The sequence below is a fragment of the Monodon monoceros genome, unplaced genomic scaffold (assembly GCF_005190385.1).
Source record: "Monodon monoceros isolate NGI ecotype Baffin Bay Population unplaced genomic scaffold, NGI_Narwhal_1 Super_Scaffold_7, whole genome shotgun sequence".
NCBI lineage: Eukaryota > Metazoa > Chordata > Mammalia > Artiodactyla > Monodontidae > Monodon > Monodon monoceros.
In genome coordinates this window covers 7,641,995-7,659,305 of record NW_021703784.1, presented here as the reverse complement: position 1 = coordinate 7,659,305, position 17,311 = coordinate 7,641,995, and the positions used below count along the sequence as shown (strand labels likewise).

Here is a 17,311-nt window from a genome sequence, read left to right as displayed (position 1 = left end):
AAGGAATGAAAGAAAAAAAGAGGAAGAGGACAGAAAGCTAAGAAACTTCGGCCACATGAGAGAAATGACCTTATGAAAGAAAGCCAACAAAAACACACTGTTTTGAAATCAGATATGTTCCCTCTCACTCTTGGAAAAAACACTACAAGAACTAGACACCCAAAATCCAGGTTTTATTTTTCAATTTTTTTCTTTTTAGAATTAATTGCTAGAATTTATTAGTACTGAGCATTCACTTCAATTCTGCCCTACTTTTATTTCTTGCCTTCATCCAAGATACGTGTTTTCTCTAATTTTTTTCCTTCCTGTTCTTCAGATTGGATAATTTCTATTGATCTTCCAGTTCATTGACTCTTGCTTCTGTTTTCTCCAATCTGATTTTAAGCCCAATCAGTAAACTTTCCATTCCAGTTATTTATACTTTTTGGCTTTGGAATTTCCATTTGATCTTTTTAACTGTTTCTATTTCTCAGATGAAATTCCCCATGTGAATTCATTGTGTGTATATCTTCAAGTCCTTGAGCATATTTGTAACAGCTGCTTTAAAGTCATTGTCTACTCGTTGTGATATCTGGATCATCTCAGAGTCTGTTTCTATTGACTATTTTTTTCCCTTGAGTAAGTATCACATTTTCCTATCTCGTTACATGTATAGTAATTTTTTAAACTGGATTTTTCCCTCTGATTTTCTGGTTGATCTGTTGGCCTCAACCTCCATCCTTCAACACCTTCAGTTTGTGTTCTTGACCCAAGATTGGAGAATGCCCTCAGGCAAAAACCCATAAACAAATGTCACCCATTGTCTTTCAAGGTTAGATTTATTCAGTTTCTGCCTGTTTCTGGTTACTCTACAATACCTTCAAATTGTCCAATTTCATCATTATTACCTGTGGATGATCAGGCTAGTCCATCATTAACAGAAACTGGAATCTAAGAAGTATTTATATAAAAAATAAAAATATTTTTTATTTATAAAATTAGGAGTGAGAAAAGTCTGGAGAAGACATTTCATTTCGCTTTGATCTGGGTTTGTTCGGTAGGAAACACACAGGACTGACCAGTAGTATGATGGAGCTAGGCATGTTAGGGAATAAAGATAAGAATTCTTTGGACTTCCATCCTTTGAACACGGGATGGTATGCTTCTGGAGCGTAAGAAAACCAGTAAAAGGAAGTCCATGCAACTGTTACCAGCATTTCTGTTGGTTCAAGTTATTAGAAATACCAAATCCTAAGCATGAAGACTCGGAACCTGGAAGAGAATAAGACATCTGTCAGGAAAACAAATCCTTAATTTAAATAAGTCCAACTTTAATTTCAAATAGAGAAATATATTCACTCTACACTTAGTAGAACTCAGATACCAGTCACCTGGCATGAAAGCAAAGTATGTCTGTCAGGTATTCACCTGCACAGAATAATTTGACTACAGCATTATCTAATGTGACTGTAATTTTAACTTTTAATAGTACAGGAAAGATATATACCTGATTGAAAGAATATCTGTGTTCCCATGCAAGTGTTAAGGCAGTCAAAAGTGGAGGGAGCACTGGTGTGGAAGAAAGTTCGTTGGAGTCAGAATCAAAGCACTGCGCTGGACAGATCATGACTCCAGGAAAGCGTGGCATTCCTTATCGGTCTGATGTACATTTTATTCAACTCTGAACTTAAAAATTTTTTCCGGGGTGCTGACGAGGGTGAACACGAATCTCTTGACATCCATTTAAAAATGTCCATGTTATCAGTCTCGTTTTTCATTAGTCTCTTCCACTGTCGCAACACCCAGGGAACCTGAAAATCCCCCTGAATGTATTCAATTCATGAGAATCCACAGACTGTAAACAGGGTACTCACCCAAAATATGGGGCAAGTCCAGGGGAAAAATCTTCTTGTTTTTTTTTTTTGTTTTTTGTTTTTTTGGGCCGTGCTGCATGGCTTACAGGATCTTAGTTCCCCGACCAGGGATTGAAGCCGGGGCCACAGCAGTGAAAGCGCTGAGTCCTAACCACTGGAGCACCTGGGAACTCCTGGAAAAATCTTTTTGCATTCAAACTACTACTAATGAGAATTTAATAGATATTATATATCTATAAATAATGTTACTTAGAAGAACCCTTTATTCTAAAACCATTTGCTGATACTTTCTAAATGTCAGACACTGTGGTAGACACTGGAAGTATAAAGATAAATACAACAGGTTCCAGCTCTCAGTCTAGCAGAGGAGAAAAAGTAAACAAATGGCTACAATATAATGTAGTAAGTGTAATATAAGAAGGTATAAAAGACACTGGGAGCGCTCAACCTTGAGATGCGCTAGAGATGTATAGCTGATGAGAACAGGGTACTTCCCACATTCCAGCTAAAGACCAGTGTGTATTCCTCCATGCTATTTCAGACTCAAGCGTCTTATAATTGAGGAAATTACAGCAGATGGCAATTGTGGAATTAGCGAGTAAGAAGGATTCTGATTTCAAAAAACCATAAATATCTCTGGTCAGGGGGATCTATATGGCTACCATGATTCGCTGGAAATCATTCTTAAAAATTAAGCTCCTGGCTTCTGGCTATGGCTGATTAGTTTATATCAGAACAACTCTCCTGCCAAAAGCAACTTGGCAACTAAAAACGATGGTGAAATTTTAGTTTAAATCTGTCAAAATCATCAGAGAGCTACTCCAGCACTTAAGTGGCTGAGATTCCAGAAAGAAGGTAAATGTGAGTTTCAGCGCCACTTTTCCTCATGAGGCATCTGCCCAGTTCAGTGCAGGATGAAACGCTAAGACGTCAGCGGGAAGTGGCTAAGGAGCTGAGCAGAACTTCTCGCAGTTTCCTGGGGCTGGGAAGACAGAAATTGGAGCTCAGAGCCTACCAAAGAGAAGAGGCCCCGTAAACCCCCCCAGGCTTTTCACTGGGACCCTTGAAGGGTTACATTGTAAAAATAACAGTGAAGCAGGAATAGACAAGGCTTTTAAAAAGACTGAAACTCAGCAATAAATCAGCTCAATCGCTGATTGGGTTAAAATGATCTGCCCCTTGCCTAACTGCCTGCCAAAAACAAAAGTAAATCCTTTCTGGGGCAAGAAAACATCTTCCAGAGACTCTATGAGTTATTATATGCAATGTCCAGAATTCAGTAAAAAATTACGTGGCATTTCTGGAGACAGAAACAAGAGAAAACTAAGTGACGCAGACATTGAGTTAGGAGACAAAGATTTTAAAAGAACTGGATGAACATATGCAAGAAAACAGGTGAAAAGATGGAGAATTTTAACAGAGACTTAGAATCTAATAATAATTATTATTTGGAATTTCTAAACTAAAAAGTAGAATACCTAAACGAAGAACTCAATTCATGGAGTTAAGACCAAATTGAACACAGATGACTAGAGGTTTACTGAACATGAAGCGTGTCTCTGCACAGTCTTCAGACTGAAGCACAGACACAAAAGGATGGAAAATATAGAAAGAAGCTTAAGAGGCATATGAGGCATAGAAAAAAGCTCAAAAATATATGCAGGCACACCTCATTTTATTATGCTTCACTTTATTATACTTCGCAGATAACGCGTTTTATACAAACTGAAGGTTTGTGGCAGCCCTGCGTCAAGCAAGTTGGTCAGTGCCATTTTTCCAACAGCGTTTGCTCACTTCTGTCTCTGTCATACATTTTGGTAACTCTCGAAATATTTCAAACTTTTTCATTATTATTATATTTGTTATGGTGATCTGTGATCAATGACCTTTGACTGTAGTTGTTTTGAGGTGCCACAAACACTGCTGTCTTATTTTAAGAAATTGCCACAGTCATTCCAGCCTTCAGCAACCATCACCCTGATCAGTCAACAGCCGTCAACATCGAGGCAAGACCCTCCACCAGTGAAACGATTATGACTCACTGAAGGCTCAGATGATGGTTAGGATTTTTGTAAGCAATAAAGTATTTTTAAATTAAGGTATGTACATTTTTTTTGGACATAATCAAAAAATTCATGTGACTCACTTTATTGCAATATTCAATTTATTGCAGTGGTCTGCAACCAAACCCTTGATATCTCCAAGGTATGCCTGTAAAGTTGGCATCTCTCTGGAGGACAGAAAAGAGAGAATGGGATAAAAGCTATATCTGGAGAGTTAAAGGCTAAGAATTTTCTAAAACTGATGAAAGTTCAAGCCACAGATTTAAGAAGTTCTATGAACCCCAAGCAGAATAAATACAAAGAAAATTATACTTTCAAATGTGAATAATTAAATGGCTGGAAGCAAAAATACAAAGTGAAAATCATAAAAGCAGCCAGAAGAAAAAGACATTATCACCTTGAAAGGGAACAACAGCTGTATAGATGATTCTTCAATAGAAACAACAGAAGCAACAAAATAATGGAATGACATTGTTAAAGCACAAAAAGAAAGTAAACGCCAACCTCGAATTTAATGAACAGTAATAAATACCCTTTGAAAAGGAAGATGAATTGAAGACATTTCCAAACAAAAAATCTGGGAGAATATGTAACCCTCAGACCTTTACTACAAGAAATACTATACGGAATTCTTCAAGTTGAGGGAAAATGAGTACCAGCAGACAACAGGAAGAAATACAGAAAAATCTACAAACAGGAAATGAGGGAGAGGGTGTGGAGAAAAGGGAACCCTCCTACACTGTTGGTGGGAATGTAAATTGGTGCAGCCACTGTGGAGAACAGTATGGAGGTTCCTTAAAAAACTAAAAATAGAGCTACCATATGATCCAGCAATCCCACTCCTGGGCATATACCTGGAGAAAACCATAATTCAAAAAGACACACGCACCTCCGTGTTTATTGTAGCACTACGTACAATTGTCAGGACATGGAAGCAACCTAAATGTCCATCGACAGATGAATGGATACAGAAGATGTGGTACATATATACAATGGAATATTACTCAGCCATAAAAAAGAATGAAATAATGCCATTTGTAGTGACATAGATGGACCTAGAGATCATCATATTGATTGAAGTAAGTCAGACAGAGAAAGACAAATATCATATGACATTGCTTATATGTGGAATCTAAAAAAATGGTACAAATGAACTTATTTACAAAACAGAGTCACGGATGTAGAAGACAAACTTATGGTTACCAAGGGGGGAAGGGGGGGTAGGGAAAAATTGGGAGACTGGGACTGAAATATATACACTACTCTATATAAAATAGATAACTAATAAGAACCTACTGTATAGCACGGGGAACTCTACTCAATACTCTGTTATGACCTATATGGGAAGAGAATCTAAAAAAGAGTGGTTATATATACATGTATAACTGATTCACTTTGCTGTACACCTGAAACTAATACAACATTGTAAATCAACTATACTCCAATAAAAACTGGTTGAAAAAAAAAAAGAAGGGATGAATAGCAACAAAGGTAATGTCGGGAATTGTGACTAAATATCGACCGCAAAAAACAGTAACTGTATTGTCTTAAAGGATTTTAAATATTTATAGAATTAAACCACATGACAAAAATAACAAAACACTGGGGAAGGAACTGGAGTTAAAATGTTCTAAAGTATTTTATTGTCTAGGAAGTAATAAAAGTACTAATGCATGTTAGACTCTAATTAAGATCATAATGTCCAGCACCAAGCACACAGTAAATGGCACATCGTATGACCTCAAAAATGCTGAATAAATAATAAACATTAGAACATCAGACTTTTTAAATAAGCTTTTCTGTAAGCAAGTAAATTTATTATCAAGGAGCAACAATTAAACTAATTGGTCAAGATACCTTATAACAGACCATACCTAAAACTAAGATAATACACGTAGATTAAAGTGAGAATGAACCATGGGACTTCCCTGGCAGTCCAGTGGTTAAGACTTCATGCTTCCACTGCAGGGGACACAGGTTCGATCCCTGGTCAGGGAACTAAGATCCCGCATGCCGCTCGGCACGGCCAGAAAAATAAAGTGAGAGTGAACCATACACTTACCCCTTAAGATTTTTGTACCACAATAGTAGTTATCTCTGTCCTTGTTCCATACTAGTTCTGATGTTCAGTCTTTCTTCTACCTGTTGGCTTCAAAGTTCTCTGACTTAAAATTCAGTCTTCTGGAGGACGGGCAATGCCTGTCCTAGGTGGCAGAGAAAGCTCTTAGTGACACAATGGAGCACAGTCAGGCACTTAATGAAATCCCCAATCATGATGTAAAACAAACTAAGTGAGCTTCTGGTTTGATGTTCCATTTCTCTGCAGGAATCTGGAAGTAATACAAAAGTGCTAGAAACCTGAAAGACAAAAGAGGATCAGGTCAGAAAGAGAAGTTTTCGTTTAAAAAAGTAAAGTTAAGGTGTAGGAAAAAAATATACTTGCCAGAATTTGAAACACCAGGGCAGTTCCCTAAACACAAGATATTATAAGTTAATAATTGGCTTATATAGATCTAATATGAATTTAATTTCATAATGCTGCCATAAAATAATGAAGACTCACCAGATAATAAGACGCCTTAAGTTCTTCTGTTGTTCTATTCCTTTTAGCTTCTTTTCTGTCCTGCTCATTTCTTTAATTTAAAGCAAAGGACGAGATTTTTAAAGGAAATCTAAGGGCAGTCTAACAGTTTGAGTGTAGAGCACTTTCGTGAGAATGAAGGTAAACTACATGGATGGGACAGGACTGAGGGATGGTCAGGACAGAAGAGCCAGGGCCAGCTACAATGGATGGTAATTAGAGAGCTGATACTGTCACCTGGTTTTATGTGCTGGAAGTTAACAAGCAGAATACACATACGTTTTAAAAGAAATTACAGATATCTAGCAAGAGAAAAGTGCAATTTCCTATTACATATTCTTTAGCAGCTATTTTTCAGGTAAGTGATATAGAAAATCACAGCAGTGCATACTTTTATTCCGAACTGTGACTCTCAATTAACAGGGTGGTGCTGGTAGTAACATCGTCATTTGAGTTAGACTGTTAACATGATTATAACCCAAATTTCAACATGATAAACCAAACTGATTTAAAATTTTCTCGTATGCCGAACCCTAACTCATAATTATCAGTAATTAACCACGTAGATAACCAAACATAAAAAATGCAGTCACCTTACTTTTAGTTCATTTCTGAATGTCTACATGTGTTGACATAAAAATGGCTTCAACTTGGGGGCTACATGCTAAGATATAAGCACAGAGGTCATAGTCGATAAAAAAGGAATATAATACCTGTTCTGAATATAATTAGGCATATAACATGTACAACAATTCTTTTACTGATAACGCTTTAATTAAAATTTCTTTTTTTTTTAAAAAAAACTGGCTTTATTTACTTATTTATTTTTGCCTTGCTGCGTGGCATGCGGGATCTTAATTCCCTGACCAGGGATCGAACGCATGCCCCCTGCAGTGGAAGCACAGAGTCTTAACCACTGGACTGCCAGGGAAGGCCCTAAAGTTTCTAAAGCAATCAGATAATCACAAAAATAATACCTGTATATATGTAAATGTAAGAGACCCAAATCTATAACAAGTGAGAGAGAGAAAAGGGCAAATGTCTGTGTCTGCAAATGTATCACATTCATTAAGATGCTCTTATAGGGGCTTCCCTGGTGGCGCAGTGGTTGAGAGTCCGCCTGCCAATGCAGGAGACATGGGTTCGTACCCGGGTCCGGGAAGATCCCACATGCCGCGGAGCGGCTGGGCCCGTGAGCCATGGCTGCTGAGCCTGCGCGTCCGGAGCCTGTGCTCCGCAACGGGAGAGGCCACAGCAGTGAGAGGCCCGTGTACAGCAAAAAAAAAAAAAAAAGAGATGCTCTTATAATGCACATCTTACAGCTTACACGATACAAAGAGCTTGTAATTTTACTATCTTAGGCTTCTCAATCTTTCAACTGCAGTTACTATTGGCTTAAAGTGGGGTGAAAGTTTTCACTGAGTTGTCTCTGGCTCAATGAAACGACTTTTCCTAATTTTAAAACATTGAGTAAATAGAACTCTGTGCATCATGCCACATACAAATATCTGTGCTGTTTTGCAAGAATTCAGGTAGTCTGGGACCTGTTAGTTTATTACTAAGATATCTTTTAGTAAACAGGAGAGGCCTGTCTGACCAAGCTGTCAGATAGGAGAATGACTATTATAGTGTCATAAAAATAAACTATTCTTTCACCAACAATCTGAATAGCACAGACTAGGAAATAAGAAATTGGAATAGTAGCATAGGATTGTTTTTGAAAGAATACATTGTTTTAGTATTTGACTAAACATATTTTGGACATTCCAGTAAAACTACATAGCACCTCTAAAATATTTTGCAGAGAAGTATCCCATTTCTGATTACACAGCTGAATATTTGTTAAGCATGATTACGTGCAGAATAACTCTGGTTAGATAATTATATACATTTTTCCTTAAGTTTCCTCTTTTGATTATCCCTGGAGGGCAGGGACTAACTACCCATGAGCCTCTTGGATGTGTGATACTTATTTTCGTGAATGTGCTTCATGAACTTCTTCTGAAACGGTTTCATTTTGGTGGTGGTTTGTTTTAATATTCAGCTCACCCCTGCTGTTTCCTCTTGCCCCTGTGTCTGTTATTTTGCTGACCTAGCCCTTATTTGGGGGAAGTCATCAGTAACTGTGCAACAGAACCCTGATGACATTCCTCCAGGGCCCATAAAGGTTCTCCATTCTCACCGTACACTCTTTGTTGGATGTTGCAGTGGGAATTTCCTTTTGGGAATTAGTTTCTTGGTGACTGTCACCCAACAACATGTTGGGTGACTATAAATGACTGAGTGCATTACTGAACATGGCAAGTTCCCCCCCCCAACACACACACAATCCTACAAATAAAAGACCAAAAGTACGAGTCTAACCATGTGACTCCCTGACAACAGGATTGGGTCTCCATATCAAAAGCAGGAGATATGTAACTCAAAAGGAAGGTACTGATCAATTAAAGAAATTAGACATAGTTCTTTCAATATTTTTCTTAGGGAATCAGGCTGATTACCATAGGTGGAAGAGAATCCAAATCTTAGGCTTTGTCGTGTTTCCTTCCTTTGGTTTTATGGCTAGTTCTGAAGTAGCTGAGTGGACAGGGATAGGAGATGGGTTTAGTCATAACAAATTAACCTGCTGCAGGAAAGGGGTCCAGGAGTCCTGGATAAGCAGTTGTTTTCATACCTAACAAACCAACTGGGCAGGCCAAACTCTAGGTCTGAAAGAACTACAACTATAATGATATGTTTTCATATTCATCTCCAGACACTATTTTTACCTGCGTATATCTGACAGCAGTGGTAGGTTTCAAGTTGGTGAAAGAGCACCCCCAAACCCAACAATACACAGACTTTTAAGGTGATCATTACGTAAAAACTTGGAGGTCATTTATATCTATGTGTTCTAAAGCACTATTCCAAATAGTTTTATTTCTCCTCTTGACCATCAGCCAGGTATAGATAGTACTTTTTTTCCCAGATGGATTATACACATTTTTCCAAGCTGATTTTTACTTGGCTACTTCCTGCCCATTTCCAATCTCTCAAGGACCCTTAAAGTTAATTTTTTGTTCCCTCCTGATGGGACCTCTCAGTTTGCTCATCTGTGAATTTCATCAGTGTCCCCTCTACTCTCTTACAGATTATCAAGACTGATGGTAAACAGAGCAGATTTAATGTCAATCCCTTCCCATTAAACTAGCCAAGCAACTGACAAACCCCATTTGATTACATATCCAGAACTGCACTACTGCTTTTTGAATTGAGGAGAGGAGGTGGGTAGAAAGCTATTTGATTAAAATCTGTTTAACTCTTGCAGTGCCCAAATTGCACAAGACTCTCAGCTGAGTCTCTTGTGTAGGGGGCTGGCTCCCTGAAAAGCCTCATTAAATATGCTTCTTTCCAGCTGTTCATATAGGGAGCTATTACATGCCACTCTCAAACCTGAAAAGCTCACATGGACTGAACCCAGTGAGGCAGGCAGTCTTCTACAAATGCCACAAAAGCCCTCGAAGCAAATAAAACTCCGCAGATTGCTGAGTGCACACGCCCCTCTTATCTGATGTCAAATCTGCATGTCAATGTGCCAGTTTAGACAAGAAAAGCAAACTTTTCTATGACTAAAATAGAAGGAGGAGAAAAGGGGCCTAAGGTTGGCAATGACTTGCTTCTTAAAAGCCCACTCTAAGAAATACATTCAAGTTTAAACCTAAGAAGGCAGAAAAAAACAAACTGGGGTGGCAAGACACAGTGCAGGCAAGATTCCACGTGGAAAGGCCTTCGTCAGTTCTCAGGCACCTGTGGACTAAGACAGCTGCCCTGGGTCAAGGTGAGTTTGATGAGGCACCCCCGGGGGTGCCTCAGGGGATGACTCCCAGGTGTGTGAGGGGTAGACAGGTATAAGCTCTTTCCTGCAGTGTTTGCTCTTTCAGTGACGGCATCCAATTACCTGGACACCATCCTTGACACCTCCCCCTCTGCTGCCTCCTCACACAATTACTTATGTCTTTTTTAAAAACTGCACCTCCTAAAACTCTCCAAGCCACCTACTTCTCTCTGTATCTACTGTAGCTATCTTAGTGCACTATTTCTCATCTGGACTACTGCCATAGCCATCCAACTGGTCCCCTGTATCCTTTCCTGCGCCATCCAATGGATTCTCCAAACTCTATCCTCCAGGAGTGCTCTATCACAATGTTCTTTTACTTAAAATCTTTCACTGACTCGCCATGGCTCCGTACCATCTGATTTCACTCATCTTCTACCTCTGACCCTTTCGCTTACGAGGTTCCTGCCACATCAGCCTTCTTTAAGTTCTGTGAGGATTCCGGCATTCTGCTTTAAAGATTTTGCATAAATGGTACCTTGCCTTTGCCTGGAAAGCTTTAAACCTATCCCCATCCTCTTTTACCTAGTTTTCCAAATTCTTCAGAGCAAAAGGGAAGTCTTTCCTTTCTACTACATTCTTTACTTTGTCTTTAAAGCATCCAGTTTTAATTATATATTCATTTTTATGATTATTATGTCATTTTTTAAAAAGACGTCTCCCCATCAAACTATAAGCTCAGTGAAGGCAGGGACAATGCCTGTTTTGCTCACAACTGTAGCCTCAGCACCTATCTTGGCCCACTGTAGACCTTCAACAAATGTCCGTTGAATGAATAAATGAGTGAATGAATCCTCTTTCCCTTTCGCTCTCCTGATTTTCACACCCCTTTCCTCATCTCTTTGAAGATATATCAAGGCAATAAGCAAAAAATAATAAAAGAGAGGATTATAAAAAAGATGTCTAATCACTTTAAGTACTTAAGAAATAGGGACTTCCCTGGTGGTGTAGTGGTTAAGACTTCGCCTTCCAGTGCCGGGGATGTGGGTTCGATCCCTGGTCGGGGAGCTAAGATTCCACATGCCTCGGGGCCAAAAAAAATAAAACAGAAGCAATATTGTAACAAATTCAATAAAGACTTTAAAAATGGTCCACATCAAAAAGCTTAAAAAAAAAAGCCTTAAGAAATAAAGCAAACAAATACCTTAAATAATTAAATATATAAAAATAATCAAACTGCCACGGTTATTGTCTCCTTTGGTGATCTCACCTATTCTTAAATTCTATCACTTTGATACAAATGACTCTGAAATATAGAGATCATTGTCCCAATCTACCCCCTGAACCCAAGACCAGCATTTTCCTGTGTCTCCTTGACTTAGATACCCAACTGGCAGTTGAAACTCTAAAACCCCAAACCAAATTCATCAACTTTCCTCCATATATCGTTTTATTAAGTTTCTTATTTATATGACTATCACCATGGCAACTACCAGGTCATTCCGTGTTTGAAACTTTCTATTCATTTGAACCTCCCATTTTTTCCCAGATCCCAATCAGTCAATGGCCAAGTCCTAAAGATTCCAGCTCTAGAATCTCACTTTTCTCTTCCTTTCCACCCCCATTCCTCGCGTGAAGCTAAGGCCTTCATTACACATGTAGTCACACTGGTCTCCTCCCTCCAATCCTACCAGCGTACTGCCTACTACCATTAACCAGCTTATTACACACATCTTGCACAGATGGCTCCCTTTCTTAAAAATCTTCAAAAGAATCATTGTGCCACTAAGCCCAGTGTTTCTCAACACTTAACCCATATCCCCCTTTTTGATTAATGTAAAAATCTCACATCCCCCCTGTATTGTATATTACAGAAACAATAGGGATTTTTTTCTATTCCTTAAATATAAAACTACAAGATTCAATGTGCTTCTTCAAACTCTACTCACTATACTTCAAGCTCTGGCTGTGAGTCACTATTATTAACTGTTGGCTCTCTGGAGGGAGGGCTTGGGCCAGTACCTAGGACATGGTGGGCACTCAATAAATGTTGATTAAATAAACTAGTAAACCCTGACAGTAAGGGTCATCCATGATATAAACTCAGACTGGTTTTCCAGTTTTATATCCTGCTCCCTCTATTTGCATTTCTCCAGCTAAATTATGTCAGTGTTTCTCAAAGCATGGTCCCAGGACCAGCAGCACCAGTAGCCCTGGGACTCATCAGAAAGGCAAATTCTCCGTCCCCACCCGAGACCTACTGACTCACAAACTCTAGAAGTAGAGCCTCATAATTTGTGTTTTTACAAGTGCTCCAAGTTAATTCTAGTGTGTGCTGAAGTTTGATAACCACTGAACTAGACTGTTTACCCTCATGTAAGCATTATCCTTCCTCCTTCCATGACTCCTGATTCCTTCTGCCTGGAAACACCTCAGAACCTATTCCAGTGGCTAGTGTAAATGTTTCTTTTGACTGAAGAGCGAAAAACACTAAAATATCCCCTGGATAGCCCTCATATGTCTTAACTGAAATTATACCTCTTTTTGTGTACACAGTCTTTTCAGTTGGCATTAGGAAACGCAAATTTAGTCTTAGCGATAATGTCGACATTCTAAAAGTATAAATTGACGAAAATTGTGCATATTTGGGGAGCACATGATATATCACCTGCCTCTCAGTATTAGAAGCTTATTACAAATTTTGCCATCTTGGGGATCTTGAGAGGGGATACCTGTTTTCAGTTGCAACGTTAAATGAGTTAGGTGCTTTAGATTTAATGATTCCAATTTGGCAGAGTTGAAGATAGGTACTTACTGATGTTCATCTGTGTCAAAACCACATAAGCGCTCCTGGAAGCCAGATGAGCCACTTGGCTAACCTCGGAGGCAAGGCAGGTAAGCGAAGGTTTGCCCTAAACAGGTAGACTCTGAGGTAGGAAGAAGATTTAGGCCAGGGAGAAACAGAAGCTGGCTTTCTCAGGCTGCAGAGAATTCACCTATGCTCCCAGATAAAACCCCCATACATGAAATGCAAGAGGCCATTAACTTGAAAACCAACAGAAGTATAATTGTCCACTGTCTTAAAGGAAAAAAAAACCATGTATAATAAACCCCCCAAATGCCACATACACACACGCTCACACATACAAAAATGGCCATGAATGCAAGATGGCAGAAGTCATTCAAATTCTTTTAAGGAAATGGGATGTATTTTTGGTACTAGGGTATGATACCTCATTATAAAGATGACGAGCAGCAAATTACCAAAATCTATAATCGGAGTATGTTGGGAGCAATTTTACACTATCTGGGACAATTCTCCATTTTTCAGATAAGGAATAGCCTCAGAGAGATTACATAACTTTCCCAAGATCATAGATTTAAGCAGTGGCAAAGCCTACGTTTACTTATTCTTAGACCTGAGGTCCGCTCATTCCATCGTTCTAACGTCTGGGTTGAATCACATTTGCTGATGGCCACAGGAACCACAAAGGATGTGTTTTAATTAAGTCCATCTGATTACTTACCAGGCGTATAAACCATCTTTACCAGTTCTTTAGCATGCTCCTAACAAGTTGTGATAAAGCCTTTGACAAGCTCAGGACAAAACTGTAGCTTCACTGTTACGAGCATCTTAAAATCTAGCTAGGGTCATACAGAATTTTAAAGTGTAACAAGCAAATCTTAGTACACAAGACAGGCAGATGGCTCTTGCTAATATAGAAACCCTAAGATGGGTTAAGTAAATGATTAAAAAAAAAAAAATCTCCAGAAAGCTTTATTGCGTTTGCTCTGCAGCTCTCAAAACACATGATGAAACAATGTACTTTTAATTCAATGGTCGACCGATTCCTGCTTCAAGTTCTGGTTTTGATAACTCCAACTGTTAACTTCATAACTCGTTTTAGAAAATATGGGTCAAATCCCATTTCAGTAATGAAATAACCAAACTCCAGTCCATACTCCAGGTATTTTCTGTACTAACTATAATATGATTTTTAAGTTGCAGAGCTTTAGAGTTGGGAAGGACTTTTGAGACCATGTAATCAAACACCATCATTATGTAAGAGAAAGAACTGAGATTTCTGACAGATGCAACTTCAGTACAACAAAATATTTGATAATCCTTTGGGATTAATACATAGAGAACTAGCATGAAAGCTTTCTGAATATCCTGTCAAAATTTAAATGTACATTTCACTCTACTTATTTTTATCTTGTCTGAAGTATTGTGAGTACATATAACTCTTAATTTAGAAAAACAGAAATTAAAAGAAAGCAAGATTATGCTACTTAATTATCTTAAGGTTTTAAGAATTTTTAAAAAATTGAATAATCTGATACGAAAATTTCAGTAATGTTACTATGAAAAAACATTACCATACACACAGGGTTTTTCCCCTAACATTCAAACATGCTCTCATCCACAATATAGAGTAGAAAATATCACATAGCATAGGAAAGGGCTCTACTGAAAATAGAACAGGTGAGAAAAGATAAAGTCTGTATGCAGAGAATGACACTAATTCAAAGATTTCAAAAACATCAAACCTCTTAAAAGTATCTCAGTGAGAAATAAAGTCATCAATATTGTCAATATATCTAAAGAAACCAAAGCACAGAAAGGTAAAAATTGTAAAGTTGGGGCAAAAACTGAGTAACAGCCTTAAACTTAAGACTCCACATTCTGAGATTTTATAACTTAGGTAAAATTGTAAGAACTTCCTTTGCTGAAGGGAGACTAACAAAGGGAGCCACATAACTATTCACAACCACCTGTGCAAACACAGCAACATACCTATTGTTGTTCCGACAATTTCGACAACTAATGCACTCCATCGTGTCAGTCTGAGGTACTGCCGTGTACAGGCCACCACCCTTATCAGGAAGCAAGTACAGGGAAAAAGAGAAAAAGAGAGTGCTGAAGGTGCCATAGACTCGTAACCACATCAACTCAAATGTAAAAGCCGCACCAACAATAAATGGCTACGTGGTATATTTTAACCATCTCCCTGCGCCACGTTAAGTTTATCACTATTTACTTGTATTCACAAATGAGTGCTGCACGATATTAAAAGTGTTCTCCAAAAAGTTAACTCCTATGTTTTCTGCATGTATGTTTGTACTGGAAAGAGGCAAGTAAATGAAGGGAGAAGTTTAGTCACTTCCCTTCAGTGTTTCAAATCTAATGGGCCCAAAATATTCTATGCGGTATAACCTCCTATTCATTTTCACCTTCCTAGCAGTCATGGAAAAATTTTTTGGGATGCCAGTTGGAGAAACAGGGTGGAAATCTGTTTGAATGATGTCACAAGATAAACCCATCTTCATTTTCCTGTAATTATTTCGATTAGGTCTGTTCACTTGGCTAGACGAAGTCTTAAAACATGTTATATTTTTCCAGATGGAGCAGATTCTCAGCCAGCGGTGACTTGGAGCGGAGTATTAATATTTTGCTGCTGCTTTTGGCGGAAACTGCCCAGCAATTAAGAAAAATGCCCAGATTAACACATACCTCATTGTAAAATGTTCACTTGACATATACGATGGCAAGAGCTCTTCAAAACTGAAGTTAGGGCTTGAACCAGCCTTATGGTCAGAGTCAAAATTCTGCTTTCGAAAGTAAAACAGCAGAACTGAATTTGATAAGGGTGAGGGAGGCTGTTACATTGCACCCAGGCTCAGAACAGGCCTTCAAGGTTAGGAAAAGTTCAGGCAATCGTTTCTCCCCAGAACACTTTCCACTTCCATTCATCTCATAACAACAGCCAGAATCGAAGCAAACCAAAAGTACTGAAAATGTCTCTCAACATTCCTGAGCCAACTAGCAATAGGAATTTTAAAGAAAACTCTGAGAGAAAGAATATTCCTATGCTACATTCAGTCCATGAGGATAAACTCCAAAGGTTCTGAAAAAAATGAAGTTAACAACCTACAGGATGATGCATTTATTTGAATCACTAAACGGATTACAGTTAATTCAATCATTTTTATGATCAACAGCATTTAAAATATGTCCCCGGCTTCCCTGGTGGCGCAGTGGTTGAGGGTCCGCCTGCCGATGCAGGGGACACGGGTTCGTGCCCCAGTCCGGGAAGATCTCACGTGTCGCGGAGCGGCTGGGCCCGTGAGCTATGGCCGCTGAGCCTGCGCGTCTGGAGCCTGTGCTCCGCAACGGGAGAGGCCACAGCAGTGAGAGGCCCGTGTACCGCAAAAAAAAAAAAAAAAAAAAATAATAATAATAATAAAATAAATAAATAAAATATGTCCCTATTTCCACCTTCCCAGAAGAGAATAGTAAGAAAATGAATGAGTTAAGACCACAGAGGATAACCTCTAAAATTGTACACTTAATGGGGCAACTCTTATTTAAATAGCAACTCATTGTTCAAAAAACACAAGGTACTGTGTTCAAATACTAAAGCAAGCATCAGAGTTATTTTTTCTTCTTATGGAAACAGCATGTGCTGTTCAAAGCGTCATGCTCTCTCCTTCAGTTTCTTGGACAATGTTAGTAGTTTGGACTAGGAATGGTGACAAAAAAAGTTTAGAAAGTTTGAATATAAGCCATGTCTTTCCACACAAAATAATGAAATCATTATTCTCATTTGGTAATGAGATGCACTAAAGCAAATTAAATATTTTTTCTATGACATACTAAAGCTAGGTCACAGGAAAGCCATTAGATTTCTAGCTTTAAGATACAAATATATATTATAGTTTTGTTCTCCAAAGGTAATATTTTAATAAACCTTTACTACTGTTGAAGATAAAAAAAAAAAAAAATCTCTAAACTTCTCCAAACTTTAGCACATTGTGGGTTATGGGCAAATATATCTGTAATCAGAACAATGACAAAAACGTAAACGAGTGCCTAATTGACGAACTAAACATATTATCTATCTGACTGAAAAATAATGTGGATGCATATCCAAACAATGTAATAAATCAAACTGCCTAGTGCAGAGAATCTCTTTCACCAGCACAAATCTAAAATACG

The 17,311-nt window shown here is 38.4% G+C and overlaps 1 protein-coding gene across 1 annotated transcript in view; it reads right to left on the bottom strand.

Annotated features, from left to right (window-relative positions):
• The window catches only part of CDON (cell adhesion associated, oncogene regulated), a 60,298-nt gene that overhangs the window by 4,454 nt on the left and 38,533 nt on the right, over window positions 1–17,311 (bottom strand). Inside the window, exon 17 of the mRNA XM_029209356.1 lies at window positions 15,110–15,189. Within this exon, the coding sequence (XP_029065189.1) occupies window positions 15,110–15,189 (80 nt within the window). The remainder of the gene's footprint in view (window positions 1–15,109; window positions 15,190–17,311) is intronic.